The 24188-nt window shown below is 36.1% G+C and overlaps 1 protein-coding gene across 1 annotated transcript; it reads right to left on the bottom strand.

The window, feature by feature from the left end:
• Positions 1–16442: 16442 nt before the first annotated feature.
• On the bottom strand, positions 16443–17930 carry LOC121742402 (fasciclin-like arabinogalactan protein 2). Its single transcript, XM_042135526.1, has 2 exons — positions 17156–17930; positions 16443–17074 (listed from the first exon to the last, which is right to left on the bottom strand). The coding sequence occupies exons 1-2, from the start codon at positions 17872–17874 to the stop codon at positions 16561–16563; spliced, it is 1233 nt and encodes a 410-aa protein (XP_041991460.1). The 5' UTR covers positions 17875–17930; the 3' UTR covers positions 16443–16560.
• Positions 17931–24188: the final 6258 nt, after the last annotated feature.

The following is a 24188-nucleotide window of genomic DNA, read 5'->3' as shown; positions in this document are numbered from 1 at the left end:
TTAGGGTTCGTTTCATTACCCCCTGTTTTTTTCTTCTCTCTTATTAGTAACTAGTTTTAACACATGTGCGATGCACGACGAAATATTTTTTTATCATGCGATTTTAAATTGTTAATTGATTAACACAAGATCAAGTTTTGATTCCGAAAACAAATTGGTAGTATTGCAAGTTTTAAAATTGGACGATAGCTTTTCAAACCTCAGAATGGTTTTAAAATTGTGTATAAAAGCGCCGACGCAGAATAATATTGTCACAAAATTGTGTGTAGTTTTTTTGTATTATGCATCCATTTAAATTAGTACTATACTTTATCATAGTCGAGCTTCATTACATTGCAATATAGTGCCCTAATATGCTAAAAACTCAAACCTTTAAACATAAATCCTAAACCCTTAACGTTAAAATATAATCATCATGACCAACAAATGAGCCGAAGCACACATTCTAAACTCACGATATTGGTTTTGTCTCTAGGAGCGGCAACTTCATAGACATGGATACAACGGACTTTGATAATAGAATTAGTTTTCGTTAGTGGTAGATCATCGAGCAAGGTGTGGAATTGTTCCATAGTATCAACCTTGCTACTCGTGGGAAGAACAAAAAGATGAAGCTTGAGCTGTATAAGGTAAGTAAGTATGCGTGGATAGATCAAATCATCTAATGTCATATTTATAGGGCAAAAAATGAAGCACGAGGCATCATTTTAATTAGTGGAGAAACCTAATCGGCCTACAATTCTATTCTTTTTATATAGATAAAATAAAGATGTGAAAAGTCATACAATTAAAAAATCATAAATCATAAAATTATAATGATAGAGGTTAGAAGAGATAGAAAGTCAAAGGCCAAAAACGCTCATTTCATTCCTTCTATAAATGCAGCCGTTTCTTTTCCTGTATAATTTAAACTGGTTTTTCTAATACATTTCTATACATTTCATAATTTAATAGATTAAATATTCTAGTAACAGGGGCATCGATAATATTTATATTTATAGTCTATACAAACTGCCGGATAAGATGTAGTGTAAATTAATTAACATAATCAGTTTGATCTAAATTATAATATTTAAATTTAAAATTGCATTTCCTAAATACCCCACAAACTCCTTGTACTCCACAATGGCATTTTTGTTGGCATACGTTTTATTAATGTTAATTATAATTCCAAACCAAAAGTTTTAATTCTCAATTATAATGATAGAGGTTAGAAGAGATAGAAAGACAAAGGCAAAAAACGCTCATTTCATTCCTTCTATAAATGCAGCCGTTTCTTTTCCTGTATAATTTAAAATGACTTTTCTAATACATATCTATACATTTCATAATTTAATAAATTAAATAAATATTCTAGTAACAGGGGCATCGACAATATTTATATTTATAGTCTAAATAAACTGCCGGATAAGATGATGTAGTGTAAATTAATTAATATAATCAGTTTGATCTAAATTATAATATTTAAATTTAAAATGACATTTCCTAAATACCCCACAATCTCCTTATACTCCACAATGGCATTTTTGTTGGCATACGTTTTATTACTGTTAATTAGTTTTGGATCAACAAATTATTTGCTTAAAACATTGAGTTTAGATTGTAAATTAATTATTATATTATATTAAAAATATAAACAAAATATGTACTCTATATAACAACTACGAATTATACAACTTCAACATACTATTAAACTTGAAATGACTAACAAATTATAAATATTTGGATAGCTCTGATACACAATGCATGAGTGGGGAATCATTTAAAACAACATTTGATTAAATTTTGAGAAGAAAAAACGATCACCTATAATATAGGTTCCATTTATAATTATTACAAAACTAATTTATGCTCAAACAAACATGTCATAATAATTAAAAATACTACTCCACCCGTTCAGGAAAAATAGTCATATTTTGTCCTTTAGGATATCCTAAAAAAATAAAATAATAGTACTACCATTGAAAAAATAAAACTCATATTTTATCCATTTTTTCTCCTTTCGTTTCTCACTTTTTTCTCTCACTTTTTCTCCCTTGTCTACCTTTTCTCAAATCTCTTTTACTTACCAATTTCTCCTTAAAATTCTTGTCGTCCACAAATAAGATAATTTCGGAGGGAGTATATTAGAGGTGAAAATATAACATCTCATGAAATATTTTCTATATAAAAATTCTATAATGTAAATAAACAGGTTTAAATCAAAGTTAGACAAATTCAAATGAACTTATTACTACTTTTTATATATTATATACATTTAATAACAATAAATTTAAAATATTGACATCGGGTAATAAATTATAAAAACAGTTAGCTAAACGATTTAGACCATATTTAAATCAAAACATTAAAGAAGAATTAAATACAAAATAAACTATAATACATTCAATTTACCAAAAGCATTGATAATTCATACGACTCAACCTATATAATAATAATAATAATAATAAAAATAATAATAATAATAATAATAATAATAATAATAATAATAATAATAATAATAATAATAATAATAATAATAATAATAATAATAATAATAATAATAATAATAATAATAATAATAATAATATAAGGGCTGTTAAATAGGGGCCTATTCGATGAATAGCTTAATGGTTCATCCCTATAACTAAAAGAATAATCTAACAACATTCTTAATGTGATCAAATTAATTAAAATTAAAGGTAATCAGCCGGTAGTCACAATTTATAACTTTTCCACTTCCACTCCCCTAAATTATTAATTTATTATAACAAAAATTAAAACAGTACACATTATAATTTCATTTAAATATTTGTAATGGCACATTATAATCCCAAACCAAAATTTTTAATTCCCAAAATGTCCCCAAAACTCAACTTTTATATATATATATATATATATATATATATATATATATATATATATATATATATATATATATATATATATATATATATATAGGGGTAGTGATCTATGGAAAACACCCCTTAACCAAATAACTAGAGAACAAATCATAGCCACAAGATCAAGAAAATCAAGGGCTAGTATTAATTTTTGAATTTAAGGAGATATTAGTTCCATTAATCATAAATTTACTCTATAATAAAAATGCAGGGGTATTATGGTCAAAAGTACATATCATAATTTATAATAAAAATGTGGGGTGCTCGGTGGTGGAGCCGTGGGCGGTGGTGGTGTGCAGTTTCGTGGCGGCGGTGATGCTGATCGGATGCAACAGGCTGGCGGAGAAGGTGAAGTTCGACGATCCGCTGGAGGCCGCGCAGCTGCACGGGGGTGCGGAACGTGGGGGGTGATATTCAGGCGATGTTAGCCACAGAGAAGTATGTGAACGAGGTGTACCCGGGGAAGCCGTGGCGGCCATACGAGCTGTTCATGGGAGGCGGGGGGCGCCTGCTGGCGGCGCATGTGATCCAGATTCTGGTGGTGGTCAAGGCACTGCACTATTAATTTGGCGGAGTTCAAGTTGATTGCGAACAGGCTGTCGGAGACGGAGGTGGCGACAGTGGCGTCGGTGGTGGAGTAAATTTGGCAACAGTGCGAGCAGCGTGGCGGCGATCCGTTGAAGCATCAAAATCAACAACTTACTTACGCTTACTTTTCCGAGGATGATTGTGATGTTGATGATGATTCCTCATCCCTCATAGATCAACGTGGCGGCAATCCATTGCTTCTAACGGAGGAGTTAACTGAAAATGTGGAGGAGGAAGAGGAAGATGGAGAGCTTGAGTTTGTGTTTGAATATGTAATGATGAAGAAGAAGGAGAGAACCACTCTGGCAGATTTGTTCGTTGCAGATTGCGATGATGAGGATGAACGCTAGGAGTCTTGTCCATCGAATAAAGTATTTGGTGTACAAAGTGTTTGCGTGCATAGATGGAGGATATATTGGGAGATGGCTGATATTGCACTTTATGTGTTTTTTACACTGTAATTGGGTGCTCACATGCAAAGCCATATTTCGCAATCATATACATTGTATAACTAGGCTACCCCAAAGTTCAACAAAAATAGTCCACAAAAATTAATGATATACAGTAAGAGTGATTAGTTTTGTGAACAAGAGTGAAGTAAAATCATAATAAGAGTGATGTATTTTGTAAACAAGAGTGAAGTAAAATCGGAATAAGAGTTATGTGTTTTGTGAACAAGAGTGAAGTAAAATAGAAATAAGAGTGAAGTAAACTCATAATAAGAGTGATGTGTTTTGTGAACAAGAGTGAAGTAAAATCATAATAAGAGTGATGTGTTTTGTTACAAGAGGAAAGTAAAATCAGAATAAGAGTGATGTGTTTTGTTAACAAGAGTGAAGTAAAATCAGAATAAGAGTGATGTGTTTTGTTTACAAGAGTGAAGTAAAATCAGAATATTTTAGTTCACTCTTGTTTACAAAACACATCACTCTTAGCATGATTTTACTCCACTCTTGTTTACAAAACACATCACTCTTAGCATGATTTTACTTCACTCTTGTTTACAAAACACATCACTCTTAGGCATGATTTTACTTCACTCTTGTTTACAAAACACATCACTCTTGGCATGATTTTACTTCACTGTTATTTACAAAACACACCACTCTTATTATGATTTTACTTCACTATTGTTTAAAAAAACATCACTATAACAAAATATTTTATTTGGGAGCTATATTAAGCTAATAAAATATCAAATCCGAATAACGCTTATTCAAATCAACCTTAATTGACATGCTTTCATAAAATTACACAATCACGAGCATAGTGAGATCAATCTATAAATAGGTATAGAAAAATAGGTATAGAAAAAATATTTTAACGACCACAAAAAGTGGGCCAATTTGCAATTATTAAAAGAGAAGAAAAAATGTTGAAACTGTCGTTGCTAAGGGAGAAGAAACCCAAGGCGAATCTCCTGCGATTTTTGAAGTTGGCTATGCTGTTGTTGAAGCAGATCAGAAATCCTCCGCGTTTCCTCACCACACCAAAACCTCCTTCATTCAATCCTCTCTCTCTATTGCACACGACGACATGAGCATGATGAAGAAAAAGCCTCACAGAGATGAGCTGATCGGCCTTCAGATTCTACACGGCCTCGTATTCCGCCACCACAGCATGATGAATCTGCTCCAATTAATAGCGTTTGAGCTCGGTGGCGGAGGCTGGGAAGAAGAGAAAGAAAGGGGAGAGGAAAAGGAGTGTGAATAGAAGCCTCATTTTTTAAATTGGAGTTGGAAATGGGAAGGAGACAGTTGGAGTTGAATTTTTAGTTTCCAAAAATGTCCTTGTTAATTACTTTTTATTTAAAACATGTAAAAATAGCTAAGCCATAGGATTAATTTGGAGTATTAAGATGTGTGGCTGAGATTTGTTCTCTAGTTATACACTTAAAATTAGTTATATCTTGATCACTATCCTATATATATATATATATATATATATAGGGTTTTGATCTATGCAAAACTAGATTTAAATACAGAAACGCAGAACAATATCATAATTAGGTCACTTTTAGGTCATAATTAGGTAATTTTTAGGTCATGCTAACAAAGCATGACCTAAAACGATCTTAGCATGACATTAAACCCAAATATTATAATATGACCTAAAATTGCTTAATTATGACCTTCCGTGTTTTTGGTTAATTATTGACCATTAGATCATCTAATCCTAGGGTCAAGATTTGGTCTGCATTTCTGGATTTAAACACATACTTATTTTGATCATCTCCTTATATATATATATATTTATTTATTTATTTATTTATTAGTTCTGGATATGAATTTGAATATTTATAAATTTTAGCATAAACTATATATCATATTATACTAAGATACAATCAATAATATAAATGTATGCAAATATGATATAAATTTGTAACTGCATTTCTTCCAAATTTTCATTAAAAACTTGGCAACGGCAGCTCAATGCCTCATTTAACCACTCTCCTAAATTATTAATTTACTATAACAACAATAAAAACCGTACACATTATAATTCCATTTAAATATTTATAATGGCACATTATAATCCCAAACCAAAATCTTTAATTCCCAAACCAAACTCAACTTTTTATATGTGTATAGATATCCAATAATATAGTAATTGAATATATTTGTACTCCAATAATTAATATGCTTTCCTAAATTAAGTATTAATCTGTATTTAACGATGCCCCAAACCAAATCACTTTTGGAATTTTTTTACCACTATTTGATCTATTCGACACTAAATACTAGTACTATATGCATTAGATTGAATTTATTCGATTGAACAATTTTAGGTATTGCCAGGTGATTTATAGCCAATATCAATAGGATATCATAACAGTACGATTTTGATTTAAATGCAAAACAATTTATCATGTACTAATATGCTATAATCAAAAGTGTATATGATTTAAAAAATATAAATACATGATTTTTAAATTACTTAAAAAATGGTTTGAGACTTTGAATCTTATCTCATCCTTTATAACAGTATTTAGTGTTTTAGCAAGTGGATATTCTCATCATGTAGGTATTTAATTGAATTAAAGTGTAGAATAAGTAATTTAAGTTGAGTAGCTTGATATCAAGCTACATGATGGAAGAGATCGAGCTTTTTTCGTTCCAACTCCAACTCTTTTAAAGAAACATTTTGCTAGTATATTTCGAAATATATAACTCCCTTCCTACAAACTTATCAAAATAACTTAAATCAATCAATAAAGGTAGAATAGGTATATTATGACATTAAATTTTCTTAAGCAACACAATTGAGTAGTAGTTGGAAGATATCGAGCAATTTCGTTCCAACTCCAACTCAAACTCAAACTCAAACTCAAACTCAAACTCCTCCCATTTGCAGTGATGAACTCATCAATATTCCTCCCATTAATAGTTCATATTAACCTGATTCAGTCCCTAGATACCAGTTGATGCAGTTTACAGCCGCCGTGTGCCAGTCCCACGCTAGAAACAACTCTCTTGACAACACGTGCCATATATAAACACACGAATAGCATACACAAGTAAGCAAGAAGGATGTAAGACCAACTACATTACCACTCCGCCACATCAACTGTTGTGACATATTAATAACTTTAGTTATTATCAACTGTGACATAATAATAACTTTAGTTATTCTTAGAATTAACGAATAAATTTTTCATTCATTCTATGTTTAATTATAGGGATAACTATTCTTAGAATTACACACGGACCCGAATTCGTTTCACAACACAGCCATATAGCCTAACGGAGTAAACTCATACGAACTAGGCATCATGCACACAATCTCATAACAAAAACAACATGGCATGACATAACAGTTAAACCACCCTTATATCTCCACATAATGTTTTTCGGAAAAGTAAAGAGGTTTGAGAAGAAAGCCCACCTCGTTCGCTTAACAATTCACAATCCAACTTAGCAACTCTCGATCCTCGAGTTCACGAGTACACAACACCCTTGTCAACGACAACACAAGTCAGCCTCACACAACAACATTTTACTATGCATGTCCTATCGTTTCTCTCTCATCGTTTTCCTCAATTTCCCAAACCCAACATACGACACAAAGGTGTAAAACACACGTAACACATTTCAACTTATCACAAGTGATTTCAACATTTAGACACATTCCTCGGACATACATGCGTCATACAATACTTTTAAACTTGAAAATAAGTGTCATTTAATCAAGGTAGAAAACTGGCAGAATTGCGCGACCGTTTTGTAAAAATCACCATATATTCACCCGACCTCAAAAGATGCTAAATTTTGGTCACAATATAGAGGATACATTCAAGTTCATCCATGAAAATTTTCACACTGAAATCACGTCATTTAGTCAGTCATATCATATATTGAACTCTCTGGTCGGAACATACAATTTCTGACAGTATTGCGCAGTTCATTTGAAAAATTCACCATAAATTCATACGATGCCCAAAAAGGCTGAAAATTTAACACAACACAGAAGACACTTCAAATATTCATATAGTTCAAGAATCACATCGATCGGAGGTCATTTGGTCAGTCAAACAGAAAACGAAACATTCATGGTGAGAACTCACGTTTCTGGCAGATTTGCGCAGTCAACTTCAAAAATTTATTAAAAAATCATTTTTCGATAAAACGCGCTGAAATTCACACGAGACACAGAAAACACCTTGAAGTTTATTCAGTAAATGTTTCGTAGCAAAATTCGTTCGTTTGATGGGTCGAATACAGATCATAAGTCACTGGTCGTGCATCACAGATTTCTGGTTCAAATTCGAAAATAGGGTTTTTAAAACTTCCACAACACAACCACCGATTTTCCATGCTCGAAAACACCAAATCATGCTTACACGTTCCTCATACACATATTTGCATACAACTCATATTATTCACCAATTAATTCAATCCAACACACATGATTTCAATCAACAACGCAAAACCAAACAAGTTCTTACGAAACACACTTTCCCTCCCGTTAAAACTTGCGATCTATTGGACCTACACCCTCTACATGCATGTAGGACTCAAGAACATGGTCAAAACGGATAGGATGAGAAAAAGTGAGCAATATACCTTCTTTGACACAAAACGAATCGGTAGAAACGATGAACGAAGCGATTCGTCGGAGGCTCTCGAAAATAACTTCAACGGATTGCAAGAACAAGAGTTGGATGGAGGATTTTTGGAGATGGGAGAGTGGGAGAAAGAAACGTGTGGGAGAGGGAGAGAAGAGAGGGTGGCGAAAATTTGAGGAGAATGGGGGCTAGGGTTTGTTAAAGTGATATTTATTTGCTAGGTTTAATCCATAGGTAAATTAAATAAATAAATTATGGAGAATTAAAATATAGGCTAATGAATAAAAATCCCACAATTAAAAGAATAAAATAGGCTTGTGGGAGGTGAGGGAATTTTGAAAATTCCATGTACACAACAAGGAATTTATTTGGTATTTTCTTGGAGATTATATTCATAACTTAGCAAATAAAAATAATGAATATAAGGGAACAAATAAATTAAATCTCCAAGTAGGAAATAATAGGGTAGTGGATGAAAATTTCAAGGACTTTGCACAAGGAAATTATTTAAATCCCCAATTAAATAGAATAGGATTTAAATTAGGTAATTTCTTTAAGAAAAAGGCTCCCATAAAATAGGCAACAATTAATTAAATTCTCACAAGGAAAAATAAGCATAGGAGGCGTGTGACATGAAAGAAAAGTAGAAGAAAAATATTCACATCCCCAATTAATTAGACATAAGAATTTATTTGAATAAAAAGGGATTCCACAAATTAGGAAACAAATAAAATATCCTCCAAAATTTAGTGGAGGGGCCGAAAATTGCTAGGCTCAAATAGCCAAGGAAATATCCCAACTCTCTATTTATTTTGGGTGAAGAAATAAATTATAACATGGTTTAATTGGATTAAATTCAAAGGAAGGGAGTCAATAAAGCACCAATTAAATCAAATGAAAATAATTCTTTCCCCTATAGGAGATTTTCGAAAACTCCCAAGGAAAATAAAATGGAGTTCAAATTTTATGTAGTACAATTTAGGGGTCATTTGGTTTGGATTTAATTTGGATAAGTATCCCAAAACAATTAATTAAATCCACGAAAAGAAGTACTATTTCCATAATTAGGAATGGCCGAAAATAACAATGAATCGACTCTAGAAAGGATAAATGCATGATTCTATTAATTATTTCCCCTCATTGGAAAAACATAAAACTCAAGCTCATCATTCACATTAAACACGATAATTTATTCGACGCAAAGTCACTTCAATCACATAGAAGCAAAGTTTCATCATTCCAAAATTCAAAATTCAAACGACCTATAAAAAGGAGTCACAAAAGTTTGGGATGTTACAGTGCGGCGGAGCTCGGAGGCGGCGCGGCCGTAGCCGTGGTTGGAGATGATGTCGCATTCCCAATTCCAGAAGTCGAGATCAATGCAATTGGGGACGACGAGGTTGCGATTGAAGGAGGGGGAGTCGTAGGAGAAGACGTGGCCAGAGGGGCAATCGTCGGTGTATAGGGCGGGAGGAGGCTCCGAGGGTGTGGTGGTATTGGAGTGAATAGGGATGTAGCGGACGAAGGGGAAGGGGAGGAGGAGCGGTCAGGGAAGCAGAGGGGGGAGGGTGAGGGAGATGGAGATGATGAGGGCTTTGGCCCAAAGGAAGGCGATGAAGAGCCAGAAACGGGGGTGGGAGGAGAAGTGGATCTTGATGGAATGTAGAGTGGACTAAACCCTAATTCCCCGTTATTTCGTTTTTTAAATTTTCATTTTTTTTATATTGCACAGTCAATAATTGTTGTCCATGTCAGCCGCCACGAGATGCCACACCAATTAAATATGACACGTCAGCGCACTCTTTCGCCGGAAAAATCATCATGGGAAATCGGCGACTAAATGCAAAGTTGGTGACTTTATACGCCAATTTTAAAGGTCGTGGGAAAAACCGGAATTCGGGCAAAGTAGGTGACTTTTAAGGCCGTTATCACTTAATTATACTATAATTTTAGTTGTACATATCATGAAGTAGTATTAAATTAAAAACTACTAATATTTTATTATTCACCAAATTTATCATTCACTAAATTTATTATTATTTATATATAATCAATTATGCATAAGGTTTAATATTTTTATATATTATTAATTACATTTTGTTACTATATGTTATATTATTGCTTCAAATAAAACATATTTTGAAAAAAATGAATTTTGTTTGTTTTTATCATAAAATATCAACAAAATTTTAGTATATTTAAAATATACTTTATTATGAAAAATATTAGTATAAATTTAGTATTCATTATATTTTACTGTTCTTTGTATAATATATTTATATATAAGTATACATAATGTTTAATGTGTATTAGTGATCAATTATTAATTACATTTATCATTCATTATTTAATACTCCATATATTTTTTTATATTATATATTTAATTATACATGTTTATAATAATATTCCGGTTCGACCAGTGGTTCGACCATTAAACCGGTTGAACCACTGAACCAGTTGCTTCACCAGTTTACTTACCAGTCCTATTTTTTAAAACATTGGTTTTCGTATTTATAGAGGCATTATGCTAAGGCAACATCCCATCGTCTAACTACTATTTGTTTTTAAATACGGAGTACTCTCCTAAACCAAACCATAATACACCGAAACTAATTATTACGAGTACTATTAATTTTTACATAGTGAAAAGAAAAGGACACTAGGAAAACTTTTGTTTTTCCTGTTCATGTTACTTCATTTATAACTACTAGTATTTCACTTTTATTTTTTTAATTCAATGAAACCAATCTTGAATGCAACGAGTTATTTTATTTACTACTATTTAAATAAACCAATCTAAAGAGTACATAAAAGTTGAACTGAAAATTTCATGTGCGATGGACCCAAGACATTATTTATTATTTCAATTCAACAAATATTTAATTTTCATCCGTCTTGGTGGGCTTATCAGTCATTTGCATAGGCCCATATAAATTAGATATGCCCACTTTTCATAAAGGCCCATTACCAGTGACCCACGGTAAATTACTCCGTATTGTGTGCTACGGATTATTATTCTGATCCAAATTCATAACTAATTGTTTATTAATAATTATGAATAACAACAAAATACGATATTGAGTTTTAATTTTGCATAAGTTTTTATGCAGTAATATTGGTATGATTACGACTACCTCACATGATCTATGGAAACATAAATGTCTTATACAATTTTAATATATTTCGTGATAGTTAAATTTAATGCATAAAAGAAATCTCCTGGTTTAGAGTTCAGCTCAAAATCGACTATTTTTAGAAATTTTTTTTACTATATTTTATAGTTTTGGACTGAATCTGTCGTCTCGCGATTTGAAAACATTGAATCCAAAACTAATTGCATGAAATGTATATCTAATCAACACAATTTCAACATACAAAAATACATTATTATATAATTATATTATGCGTGTTATGCATATATCGAATATACTTTACAAATCATATAGGTATTGAAAAAATACCTTAATTGTCACATGGAAAAGGGCAAGATTTACCTTTGTCACCCTTCACATTAACTACTCCAACATATTTGTTCCTACTTACCAAAAACAGCTGTACTCCTTTATCAGTGCATATTCTTATCTTCTAACCTAACTTATTATATTTTTCATCACTAGCTTTATACTACTGTATAATAATTTCAAATTAAATTATTAAAATACACTGACCAGATCTAACCTATTTGGACTAGGTTTGACTATGTATAAGTGAAATTTACATGTTCAGTTCACAAAAATAAAATCATACACCTATTTAGGTTACTTAGTATTTTAGAAATATTATTTTGAAAAAGAATATGTATTGGTTCTAAATTAAAGAACATTTACACGTGCAGCAATCCTAATATTGACACAGAAGATGAAATGAAAATTATGAAATAGGTGAATAACAAGATTTCATTGACATATAATTAATACTGTATTTATTGAAGCTATAATATAATGATCAAATCACTTAAATAAATAATTTTATCTAAAGCAAATCACAATTAAGAATTAATTACTTCAAGTAATCCAAAATAGCTGCAGTGACCTTTGTCGGTGGCTTAATTAATCACTATGTCTGTCCCATTCGATCACTCCAACTTCTTAAAGTATTTAGCATTATTTTTCAGTAAATTATTTTACTGTATGTTCCCTAAAGTTTTATCCTATGCTTTGTGAAAAATCAAATTACTCAATAGGAGTACTAAAAAGGGTAATTACCAAATCAAGATTGAGATCCAATTAAACAAAACACCACTATATATAGTTAATTATAAAAGGTAAATAAGACTACTATGTAAAATAGTTAGAATGAGGTCATCTACATTCAATAAGTAACAAAATTACAATAACATCATTTGAAATACAGTATAAAATTTTTAATTCAAACTTAACCCATCCAAAAAACCTCACACAATTTTGTGTAAATAAAAAATATGCCACCAACATAATTATAAATTTATATATTTATGATTGGAAATATAAAATAAACAAAAGTAAAGTTGGTGATGCCAACAATGGTCAATAAATTTTGCCCACCGACACTTCTCCACCCACTCTTTACGCATAGCTACATGATACAGCTGTATTTATTGATTTATTCATTTTTAAAACATTATATATTTATTTTATAATCCTCAAATTTGTCTCAACTAAACCCATATTTGTTACTCCCTATGTCCACGAAAAATAGAGCACTTTGTGAATGACACGAGTTTTAATTTAGAGTTGGTAAATCAAGAGAGAAGGGAAAAAGCAAGAGAGAAGTAGTGTTAGTGGAATGTGGGGTCCATATTATTAGTAAGAGAGAAGGAAAAAAGAAAATAGAAGTTGTTGAAAACCTTCATTTTTTGAATGTGTCATATTTTTCGTGGACAACTAAAAAGGGCAAATGTGCCTTATTTTTCGTGGACGGAGGGAGTAGAACTTAGGCCATCTACAACGCTGTCACTAAATCGTCCATTAACAGTACCTTAAATTACTATTCGCGGGCCTCACTGTACTTTTTTACTCCATCCCTTAACTAAGGGACGGAACCTGCAACCCTCCGTCCCTTAAATTACTATTCATTCAATTTCATTTTTTATTTTTATTTCCAATCAAATTCAATTAAAAAAACACACTTCATTAAAAATAAAATAAAATTACAACATAAAATAAAAATACAACTTAAAATTCAAAAAAATAAAAAAAAACATAATTAAAATCCTAAAAAAATAAAAATGACATAATTTAAAATACAATTTTATAGAAAATAAAAAAACTACTCTGCCGGCGAATCATATCCCGAAGGCGGTGGAGGTGCACCGAAGCCGTGAGGAGGCGGAATGCCAAGTTGTGCTGCCATAAACGTAATTCCGTTAAGCCAGACTTGGTATTGAGCGGGCGTCATGCGGGAAGTGTCCGCCATTGTGACGGTCATGTACATGGCCATAAGGGAGTTGGGGGTCCACCCGAGCCCGAGCCCCCTGGCTTGATTCGGCTCGGCCCCTCCCCCCTCTAGCCGCCTTCGCCGCATTTCTCCATTGCGGCCGACAGCGCCCACGGGAGGACCCCCCCGACATCGTCTGTCGGGGTCTCAACCTCCTTTGAGGCAAACTCTTGTGGCCCGCTGCCCGAACTGCCCTCACCAGACGAGTATTGGCCACTCGTCGTGTGCTTCGTGCACTTCGAGGTCGAACCCGTGCTGGACCGCACACCTCCGGCCCACCTTTCCTCGTCCTTGACGACCTCCCAAACATCGACATATTTGAATTGTTTGTCGGTGTCGTCGAAGTAGACCCGCAAAGCCGACCTCAGAATGTTGGCTCCCGTGGCTCCGCTTTGGTAATGAGCCGCTTCATTCTTGTGGATGGCGCAGAATCGGTTGACCTCTCTGTCGACTCGGTCAAAGTGAGCGCGGAGCATCTTATATGTGCGGCGTCCCTTCGGCTTAATCTGGTGGTAGGCCTCAGTGACATTTTCCCAAAAGCACTTTCGGGGTTGTTGATTCCCGACAATGGGATCGTACGAGACGCTGATCCAGGCGTTGTACACCGCCAGCGTTTCTTTGGGGCCGTATGGATGCCGGCCTAGATCCTCCTCCTCCTCCTCCTCCTCTTCGTCGTCCGCCTCCGTCTCCGCCCTGGAGCTTCCACCGCCTCGGCCTCCTCCCCCGCCTCGGCCTTCTTCCGGAGTGGGTTCAACGGAATAATCCTCCCGAATCTGGGATAATCACTGTGAATACCGCGGGGAGGAAGAACGGGCGTATGCATCCACTTCAAAATTGGGTGGTTGGTACCCCCGGCGTCGCCGAACACGTTGAGATCCCACCCGCCGGAGCCTCCACCCCTGAGTTTTCGTCGCCGGACATTTTATTATGAGATGTTAGATGAAAATTGGAGAGGAAATGGAGATGGTTTGGAAAGAATAGATGTGTAGTTGTTTGTGAAATGAGGATGGATTAGGAGTATTTATAGAGTAAAAAAAAGGAAAGCGGCTATAAAAGGTAATATTACCGTTTTTAATTTTTAATTTTTAAATTTTTTTTAATTTGATTTTTTTTAAAAATGAATTATTGTGTAAGCGTGACGATGCCCACTCGCGGGCCGACGGGTGGGCGTCACGCATGGCGCCGGGGCGCGCCACGTCGACTCGGCGCGTGGCGAGACGTCTCGCCATTCGTCACGCCGTGACGGAACACGGAACGGGCTGGGGACGAGACAGGGCGCCGCAACGCGTCACGCCGCCGTCTCGTTCCTTCGTGACGGAATACGGACCCGCGTGACACGTTGCGGGTGGCCTTAGAAAAATACAATAATATACCAACAATCTAATACAATAATATACCAACAATTTATTGATCGATAGAGACTTATTAGATACTCCATTTTGATCTCAACCGGTGTATAATTATTGCTTTTGTAGTTTCATAATCTAATCTATTTATAATGCAAATAAATGTATTAGTATAAGAGCATCCAGAGGAGCGGATGATAGTCCGCCCGATGCATCGTGCGTGCTATCGTCCTTCGCTGTAGACATGCGGACGATGCCCGATGCATCATCCGCGCCCTATGCATCGTCCGCGGACGATGCACCTCTCAACACGCATCGTCTGCCCCACTGCGGGTCACGCGGACGATGCAACGCGTTTTTATTTTTTTTTTTAATTTTATTTCTTCCAAAATCTATATATATATATATATATATATATATTCTACAATTCATCAACACTTCCATTTTCACTCTCCACTATATTTCACCCTATTTTCACGCTTCTCTTCCTCTATTTTCAATTATGAATCCGGGTGAGTTCCCAAATCCGAATAGTCCCGATGTACTGCCGACGTCCGGCGGTGGTCCACGGTGGCCTAGTACAGACCCCGACAATTACCGCTCATTCGACTCCAACATCCAGTACGATCCGGATTTCAGCACGGACCCCGACATATTTACAAACATAAAAATTAAATATAAAATAGAAGTAAAAATTATAAGGCAAATTATAGGGCATCCCAATACAGATAAAAGTGTAGCCTATAGGGTTTAGGGTTTAGGGCTACACGGCGCCGTGATGCTCAGAGTGTCCACTATAGTAGGACGCGGCTATAGCCGCGTCTTGGGGGCGGTGGGCGGCGGTGGGCGGGCGGCTATAGTGGGGAAGGTGGGCGGACAACTTTTGGGGCTATTGGGGGGGGGCGGACGCGAGATAGCCGCGTTCGCGGCGAGGACGCGGCTATTGGAGGGATGTGAAAATGTGGAATTTTGTATTTGGAATTTTGGGGCTATTGGAGGTGTCCGCTATAGTGGCGGAAATAGAATTTTGGGGCTATGGACAATAAAATTGGGGCTATGGACAAAAACTGGGGCGGGGCTATTGGGCGTGTCCGCCTTATAGTGGATACTCTCACATATGTATCAAATATTTATTGCAAAAAAACATCAGGAAAGAAAGAGATGCTTTTCAACTGAATCAAATCCACACCACAATTCAAAAAACAAAAATAAATAAATTACAAATATACTTAAATATTTTTTTTAAAAAAACGAAAAAAGAAAATTAACAAATGTATGCCAAAATTCCCAGCGCCAAACTGAAGCAGAGCGCCGCAACACCGCCGCCGCGGACTCTCTCGCCGTAATTGCTATCATTCTCATCCGCCGCCGCCAGATCGTCGGAAGCAGGTCCAGGACCGCCGGCCTCCTCAACCCCGTCATCACCACCAGCTGCCGCGCCCTTGCTCTTGCTCTTCGACTTCGGCGCCGGCTTCGGCGCCGGAGCAGGCGGCGCCGCCTTGAAGAGCTCCTTCGGCAGCAGCACCTCGTCGATCTTAAACACCGCCAGCGGATCCTCGTCGATCAGAGTTCCGGTGATCGTCGCCGTCACAATCTTCGTCTTCAGCTTGACGTCGTCGCCGTCGTTCTGCACCGTGAAGTCAAACTTCTTCGTCCCCTCCGTCGCGAGAGTGTTCATCAATCCGTTGCTCGATCTCAGCATTCCGAGCGAGTTGTACACCGGCACGCCGTGGTACAGCAGCAGCGACGACTTCCCCTCGGCGGTGAGGTTTTTGTACCTAATTATCAAAATCAGATCAGAAATCGAATCGATTGAGCTCATTTAGGTCGGAAAAATAGAAATTGGGGGAAAAGTAAACCTAGGGCGGAAATCGTCGAGAGCTTCGTCGGAGGGGCAGAAGATGGTGAGGCCGCCTTGAACGCTATCGGAAAATGTGGATTGGACGCCTTGCGAGACGATCATGTCGGAGAAGGTCTGGCAGCCTTGTTTAGCCATGAGAGAGGTGACATTGAGGTCGGTAGGGGCGGCGGTGGGGGCTTCGGCCTCCGGCGAGGTGAGAGTGTTGCTGATTTGAATAACAGCGATGTCGTAGGGCAATTCCTCTAGGGATTTGACGAATGTAGCCATGGGGCCGTCAGAATCGGAGTCGACCGGAGCGAATCCGACCTTGCCGCCCTTCATGTCGGTGATGTTTACGTAGCCGGAGGTGCCGGCGGCCTCGCCGGTGGCCTGGAAGAGGGAGGAGGTGGTGGTGGAGCCCTTGGTGATCTGGTGGAGCTTCTTGGCGCCGAAGTAGTCGGCGAAGATGTGGAGAGAGAGGATGTTTTTGAGGGTGGGGAGGGGGTAGTGCTTGGCGAGGAGGTCGCCCATGCCGGAGTTGTCGACGGCGCAGACGGTGATGGTGCGGCGGCGGTTGATCTCGCCGGCGAGGTGGGTGACGGTGAGGTAGTGGTTGAAGGTGGAGAAGGAGGGGTGCTTGGCTAGCATGCGGGTGATGTTGTGGGCGTTGGTGGTGGTGGTGGAGGAGAGGGCGGCCGCGGCGGCGACAAGGAGGAGGAAGGAGATTCTTAGCTCCATAGTGGCTGGCGCTGCTCTCTAGTGAAGTGTGTGCGCTTTATGAATTGTGTGGTGTGTGTATGTGTTTATTTATATCTAGAGATAAGACTTTATTCAAACGGGTGTGTACATTTTTATGATAATGAATTTTATCATTAAAATAACGAATTTAGGTTCTTAGTCAATTTTTACAACTTCAATTAAAATTCATAATTTTTACAATCACATTTTAATTTTAGGACTAATTGGACATTTTAATTTTATATTTGGAAATATTTGCATGCATGTGCTATGTAGAGTGTGCAATACTTAATGGTGAGATCATATAATAATTGTAACGGTCATTTTGTTGTTTTGATGGGTACTATAATTGTGGTAGTTATGCCTTTTTGTTGGTTGTATTAATGTAAAATGTTTGTACAATGGAATTTTAAATTAGTAGTAGGTGGGTTAACTTTAGTCTTTAGTGTAGTGCTAGGCTAATGAAAATAATTTTTTGTTTCTAATATTTATTTTTTACAGGATAATATATTTTACAAGATACATTTTGTAATTTTTTCAGTTGTATAAATATTGCAAGTTAATTTGTAGATTACGCATCACCTTCCACCTACTGCAAATAACTATTTCAATAATGCTCTATAAACCCTGCGGTTTCCAAATTTGAAACACATCATTTAATTCAAAATCTATAGCTATCTTTGCTCCAAAGAATTAAGTAACGCTTGAAAGTTAAATCAATGATTAATTTTAATATAACTAGTATCACGCCCGTGCGATGCACGGGTCATTTTAATTTCTTCATATTTATTTCATTTTGCGAAATAAAATTTGTGAAATGATAAACAAAAGAATATTCGACATCCTCTTACTTTGGATTATACTTTTTCAATCACATTAACCCCACATGCGTTTAAATGCTAACTTTTCTTTAAAATGTCAATACGATTACATTAAAATTTCAACACATATTTGTGTTGATATTTTAATAAATTGTCTTGACATTTCAATATCAGACTTAAAATTAAAACACTTTTTAATTATGTGAAAATATGAATTAACCGTTGAGTTATAACTGCAGGAGCAAGTTTACGTTGTAATAATTTAAGATTGCACTGGTGAGACACTTCCTAGTCGATCTTCATTTCATTGCAATATAGTGACCCTATACACTAAAAACCCAAACCTTGAAACTTAAAGCCTAAACCCTTAAGTTTAAAATATACTCATCATGACCAACAAATGAGCCAAATATCAATAAAATTCTCCCTCCCTCCCAGTTCAATTTTACTTTGTTGATCATTTATTCTATTTTGGAGGTTTTAGATCTGTATTCGGTATCTTACATTGGGTCGGCCTTTATAGCTTTATACCATAAACTATAAACCTACTAAAGCATAATATGATTGAATCAATACAGTAATACTATAATCTACGATTCAAATTAACCAAATAATCAACCATCTATTCTCACCCTAAAGAAGAATCCAATGCCTCCATGGTAATTGCCAAAAAAAATTCACCATCACCACTCATCCTATCCTCCCTTCCGATTTCTAAATATCAAAATATGCCTAATCAATTTCAGTAGGATTATCTACTACCAATATGGCCGCTTCACACAAGAATCGCCATCAGCTAGCCAATTACACATATTTATAGCCATCACATAGATTAGTGAAGAACCGTTTCAAAGTAAATGCTAATTGACCATGAAATTTATGAAATTGAAGGATAATTTCAATATTTTCTTAATGGCTGAAACGGTTCACATTTATCATCCTTAAAAACAGTCAATGCTATACGTTACATTATCTATAATTTCAACCTCTTCACATTATCATCTTTAAAAACATTTATGTAACGTTGTTGGTAAATTTTCGTCAAAAAAATTATAAAACAATATTAAAGAATGTTTGATCCAAATTTACGCATGGCAGTTATACAAAAATATGATTCAATTATATAAAAACCCAAAACTTATAAATATCTAAAAACTTTGCCCAGGACTCATGGATATTCAAAATTTGGCCAAACCTCACCTTTTAATTAAATATTTGCTGATAAATAAATTTTTACATAAAATTAAAATACGCTACAAAGAAATCTCTTACAATTTCAATTGTTTATTGCTATAATGAGTTTTATGAAAATAGTAAAATTCTAATATTTACAAATCTTTATCACCGTAATTATCATGTAATATAATTATGCATTTGTTTAAATATTACAAATTTAAGTTTTCATACATAATTAACATGAAAATTATCAACAAATTATTCTTTTTATATTAATTTTTATTTGAATAGTAAAGAACATTATTTAGAATGCATGAGATACTATTTTTAGGTTCATTAGATAAGAAATCCTTTCAACTTTCTAAATTTATTAGTGGAGTACTATTTTTGTTATTTTCTTCAAAACCCTTTTATATATATATAGAATATTGTAAGTTTTGCTTTGCTTTTCCATCATTTTCAAAAAGTAGTGCGATATATATAGAATATTGTAAGTTTTAACTGTATAGATGACAATTTAATGCATTCCACAAACTTTGATATAAAATTATTTCAATTTTTAGCATATGAACAACCTTCATCCGTTTCACATAGCCCAATTAAAACTTTTGATGCTTCAACTTATGTAACTGTTTCTAATAATTGAAATTCTTTAATAAATACACGTTACTCCTACTAATGTAAAACGTGTGCAGCTACGAAATTTGATGACCAAATATTTAGATTTATATCAAATTTGGACTAAAATTTATAAATATTCAAATATTCAAATTCATGCCCATAACTCATTAATATTAATTTAATTCCCAAAATGCCCCCAAAACTCAACTTTTATATATGTATAGATAGTGTTATAATTAAACTATCAAATATATCTACACTATTTCATTAAAAAAATCGTAGACTTTTGACTTTTACAAATTAATTTTATCATGTGGAGTAATATTCAAATCGTGCAAATTGAGAGTTTGAGACCAAGAGCACGATGTGGAAGTCGATAAAATAGCTTCTTGATGTTCAAGTTAGTAAATAATCGAAAAAAACCATTATAATAAACGCAAATAATGCGTAAAGTACTAAATAATGGTAGAAAGGAGATGGTAAAAGGATTATTCGATCAATTGAGTAGTTCTAGTTGATCGGAGTGAACACAATAAATTGTTGTATAAATAGTGGCAATGATCGTCCGAAGTAATTGAGCTAATCGTGCAACCGAAGCATGTGGGAGTTCAGGGCGCACGAATCAAAAGAGAGCGAATAATGCAAGAGTGCTAGCTTGTGAAAGATAACGTGTGAGAGTACACGTGATTACGTATGAGTATGTCCCTCATAACTGGTATGTGACGGCCAAGGTTTTATTTCGAGCGAGCATTCTAATACAACTGCATTAATTATCTTGGAATGGTCACCCATTTTGCTCCTTTTGATTTTGTTGCCAAGTAGTCGCTGCTTCTAGGCTTCACAATGGAGTCGCGCATCCCTCATTTTTATGCGCTTGGTCATATGTTGAAATCATCGTATGAGGGCCGTTAATTTATAGTACTATAATTTTAAAAATTGGGGTAATATAAATTTAACTCATAATCATGATACTTCTTAGGTATTTACTACTCTTTCCGTCACATTCTAAAGGCACATTTTTTTTAATGTTTTACTCAAATTGGTAGTACATTTCTAAAATGGTAAAACCATTTTCTCTATTTTATTCTCTCTACGCTGAACTTACAAAATAAATTTGTATAAAATCTCGTGGTGCCGAATATAAAATGCTCAATGTTAATATCTTAATATGAAAATAACATTTGCCCGATTTCAAAGGTCCAACTTTCCCAAAATTTCAACAATAACAATTCCTTATTTGATAATAATATCCACCATTCTTTCACCATTTTTTTGCAAAACAATAAATTATTTATATATTAGTATTATGAATTTATGACTACATTGTTGAGCTGGAGGTGGGCCCTAATAATAGCCCAGACAATTCGACCATAAGAGCATCGAATGCATTGGACATCTTTGTCTTGCCCAATACCACCTTTATTTTTTAATACTAGACTACTAGTATTTGGATTTATTTTAGTCTCAGCCCATTTTCCACCTCATCAATGTAATTAAAAGGTGTCATTTTTTGAGTGAAAATCAAATTAAATTCAGTCACCCGTAACACATTTGAGAAATATGATTGAATTTATATGATAATTTTTACCTACGTATCAAACATGATGAAATTCTCTAAAATTACTACTCATCTTGCTTTAAAATTAAAATATTTATAGTGCTCGTTATCGCCAACCAATTTCAGCTGAATATACATGAAAGGAAAAGAATAAAAAGCTTGCTTTAAGAGAAGTTGGACTACCAAACCTTATTTCAAATTTAAATTTTGTTCCCTCACATTCCTTTCATACGATTCGATTCGATTCGATTATTTAAATCAAAGATATTTGCTCCTCTAAAATAAAGTTATTATGAATATATGTGTCAACTACCCAATAATCGACTCACTTTTTTTAATACTCGTATTATCTCTTCACGAAAAGAAAAAAAGAGAGACACGGTGTCACGTGCAACGCCACGTGTACATTTATCTAGAAATTCCACGTTCAAACTCTTAGAGCATCTCCTATGGCGCTCCTCCGGTAGGACGTCCGGTCGGACACCGGGAAGGGCGACGGGACGTCCGCCGTTGGGAGGTCGGAGGTCGGATACGGACGTCCCGTGAGGACGTCGGGTGTCCTCGGACATCCCGGCGACGGGCGGGCGGACGTCCGCCACTGTGGCTTCAACTCGGACGTCCGGTCGGACGTCCCGTTTTTTTTTTTTTTTTTGAAACTCTATATATACGGCTCGTTGAATTTTATTTCATTCGCATCACTTGCGTTAACAAGTTTCTCTCTCTACATCTCTAATTTCAAGTATATCTAGAATGTCTAGTGACAGTGATAGCGAGAATGAATTGGAGGTCGCTGTTTCAGGTGCTATACAGAGGCTGCTACAACAGAGGTTGCAGCGGCGGCAGCAGGCGGCGGTACCTCGGCCGATCCATCGTCGAACTCAAGTACCACGTGACCACATTGCTGCACATATTCGGTTGTATGCGGACTACTTCGCTCCGCAACCGCGTTTTGGGGAAGCCTTATTCCGGCGACGCTTTAGGATGCATCGTCCGCTGTTTCTGCACATCGTGGGTGCTTTAGAGAGTAGATACCTATTTTTTAGGATCAGAGAGGATGCAGCTGGCAAACCCGGACTCACGCCCTTGCAGAAGTGCACTGTCGCAATCAGACAACTGGCGTATGGAGGCGCGGCCGACATGTTCGACGAGTACCTCCACATTGGCGAGTCGACAGCAGTCGAGTGTCTGCAAAATTTTTGCGCGGGCGTGAGAGCGATATTCGGGGAGCGGTATCTTCGGAGTCCGAGCCCCGAAGACTGCCAGATGCTGATAGATATGCATGGGTCGGTGCACGGGTTCCCTGGGATGTTGGGCAGCATAGATTGTATGCACTGGGAGTGGAAGAACTGCCCCGCCGCCTGGAAGGGGATGTACACTACCGGCTTCAAAGCCAAGCATCCCACGATGATCCTTGAAGCTGTAGCTGACTACCGGTTGTGGATATGGCATGCTTATTTTGGAGTCGCCGGGTCCAACAACGACATCAACGTTCTCCAGTCGTCGCCCCTGTTCAACGATCAGTGCAATGGCGTTGGTCCCGCCATCAGTTTCGTCGCCAACGGCAACCAGCATAATATGGGGTACTATTTGGCAGATGGGATATACCCAAACTGGCCTGTCTTTGTGAAGTCAATCAAGCATGCGACCGGACAAAAGAAGACATACTTTGCGAGCCGTCAGGAAGCAGCGCGCAAGGATGTGGAGCGGGCATTTGGTGTGCTCCAGAGTCGGTGGGCGGTAGTGAAGGGTCCTGCACGGCAGTGGTATATTCCCAACATCGGCGATGTCATGTACGCATGTATCATAATGCACAACATGATTGTCGAAAATGAAGCTGCGGAACTGACTCAGTGGACCAATGAAGATGATACGGGTGCAGGTCCAAGTCACGGCGTGGCCACCGCGAATGTGAATATGGGGGTACCTCATGGAGAGGTCGAGCGGCTGCGTGCATTTGCCGACATGCGGCAAACAGATGCCCATATTCGACTTCAGCAGGATATTATCGAAGAGGTTTGGACTCGGAGGGGTTGACGTGATAATGTATGAATTTTTTTTTTATTAGTGTGTAATTTTTTTTTTCGAATCATGTATGTTTTTTCCGATAAAGTTGTTAATTTTTCCCGTTCGTATTCTCG

Source organism: Salvia splendens, chromosome 7, assembly GCF_004379255.2.
Source record: "Salvia splendens isolate huo1 chromosome 7, SspV2, whole genome shotgun sequence".
Classification (NCBI taxonomy): domain Eukaryota; kingdom Viridiplantae; phylum Streptophyta; class Magnoliopsida; order Lamiales; family Lamiaceae; genus Salvia; species Salvia splendens.
This window is presented reverse-complemented; position numbering and strand designations above follow the sequence as displayed.

Coding starts and splice junctions, on each gene's coding strand:
- LOC121742402 (XM_042135526.1), bottom strand. CDS start 17,874: ATGGAGCTAAGAATCTCCTTCCTCCTCCTTGTCGCCGCCGCGGCCGCC. Junction 17,075..17,155: donor CTCGACGATTTCCGCCCTAG/GTTTACTTTTCC, acceptor TTTGATAATTAG/GTACAAAAACCTCACCGCCG.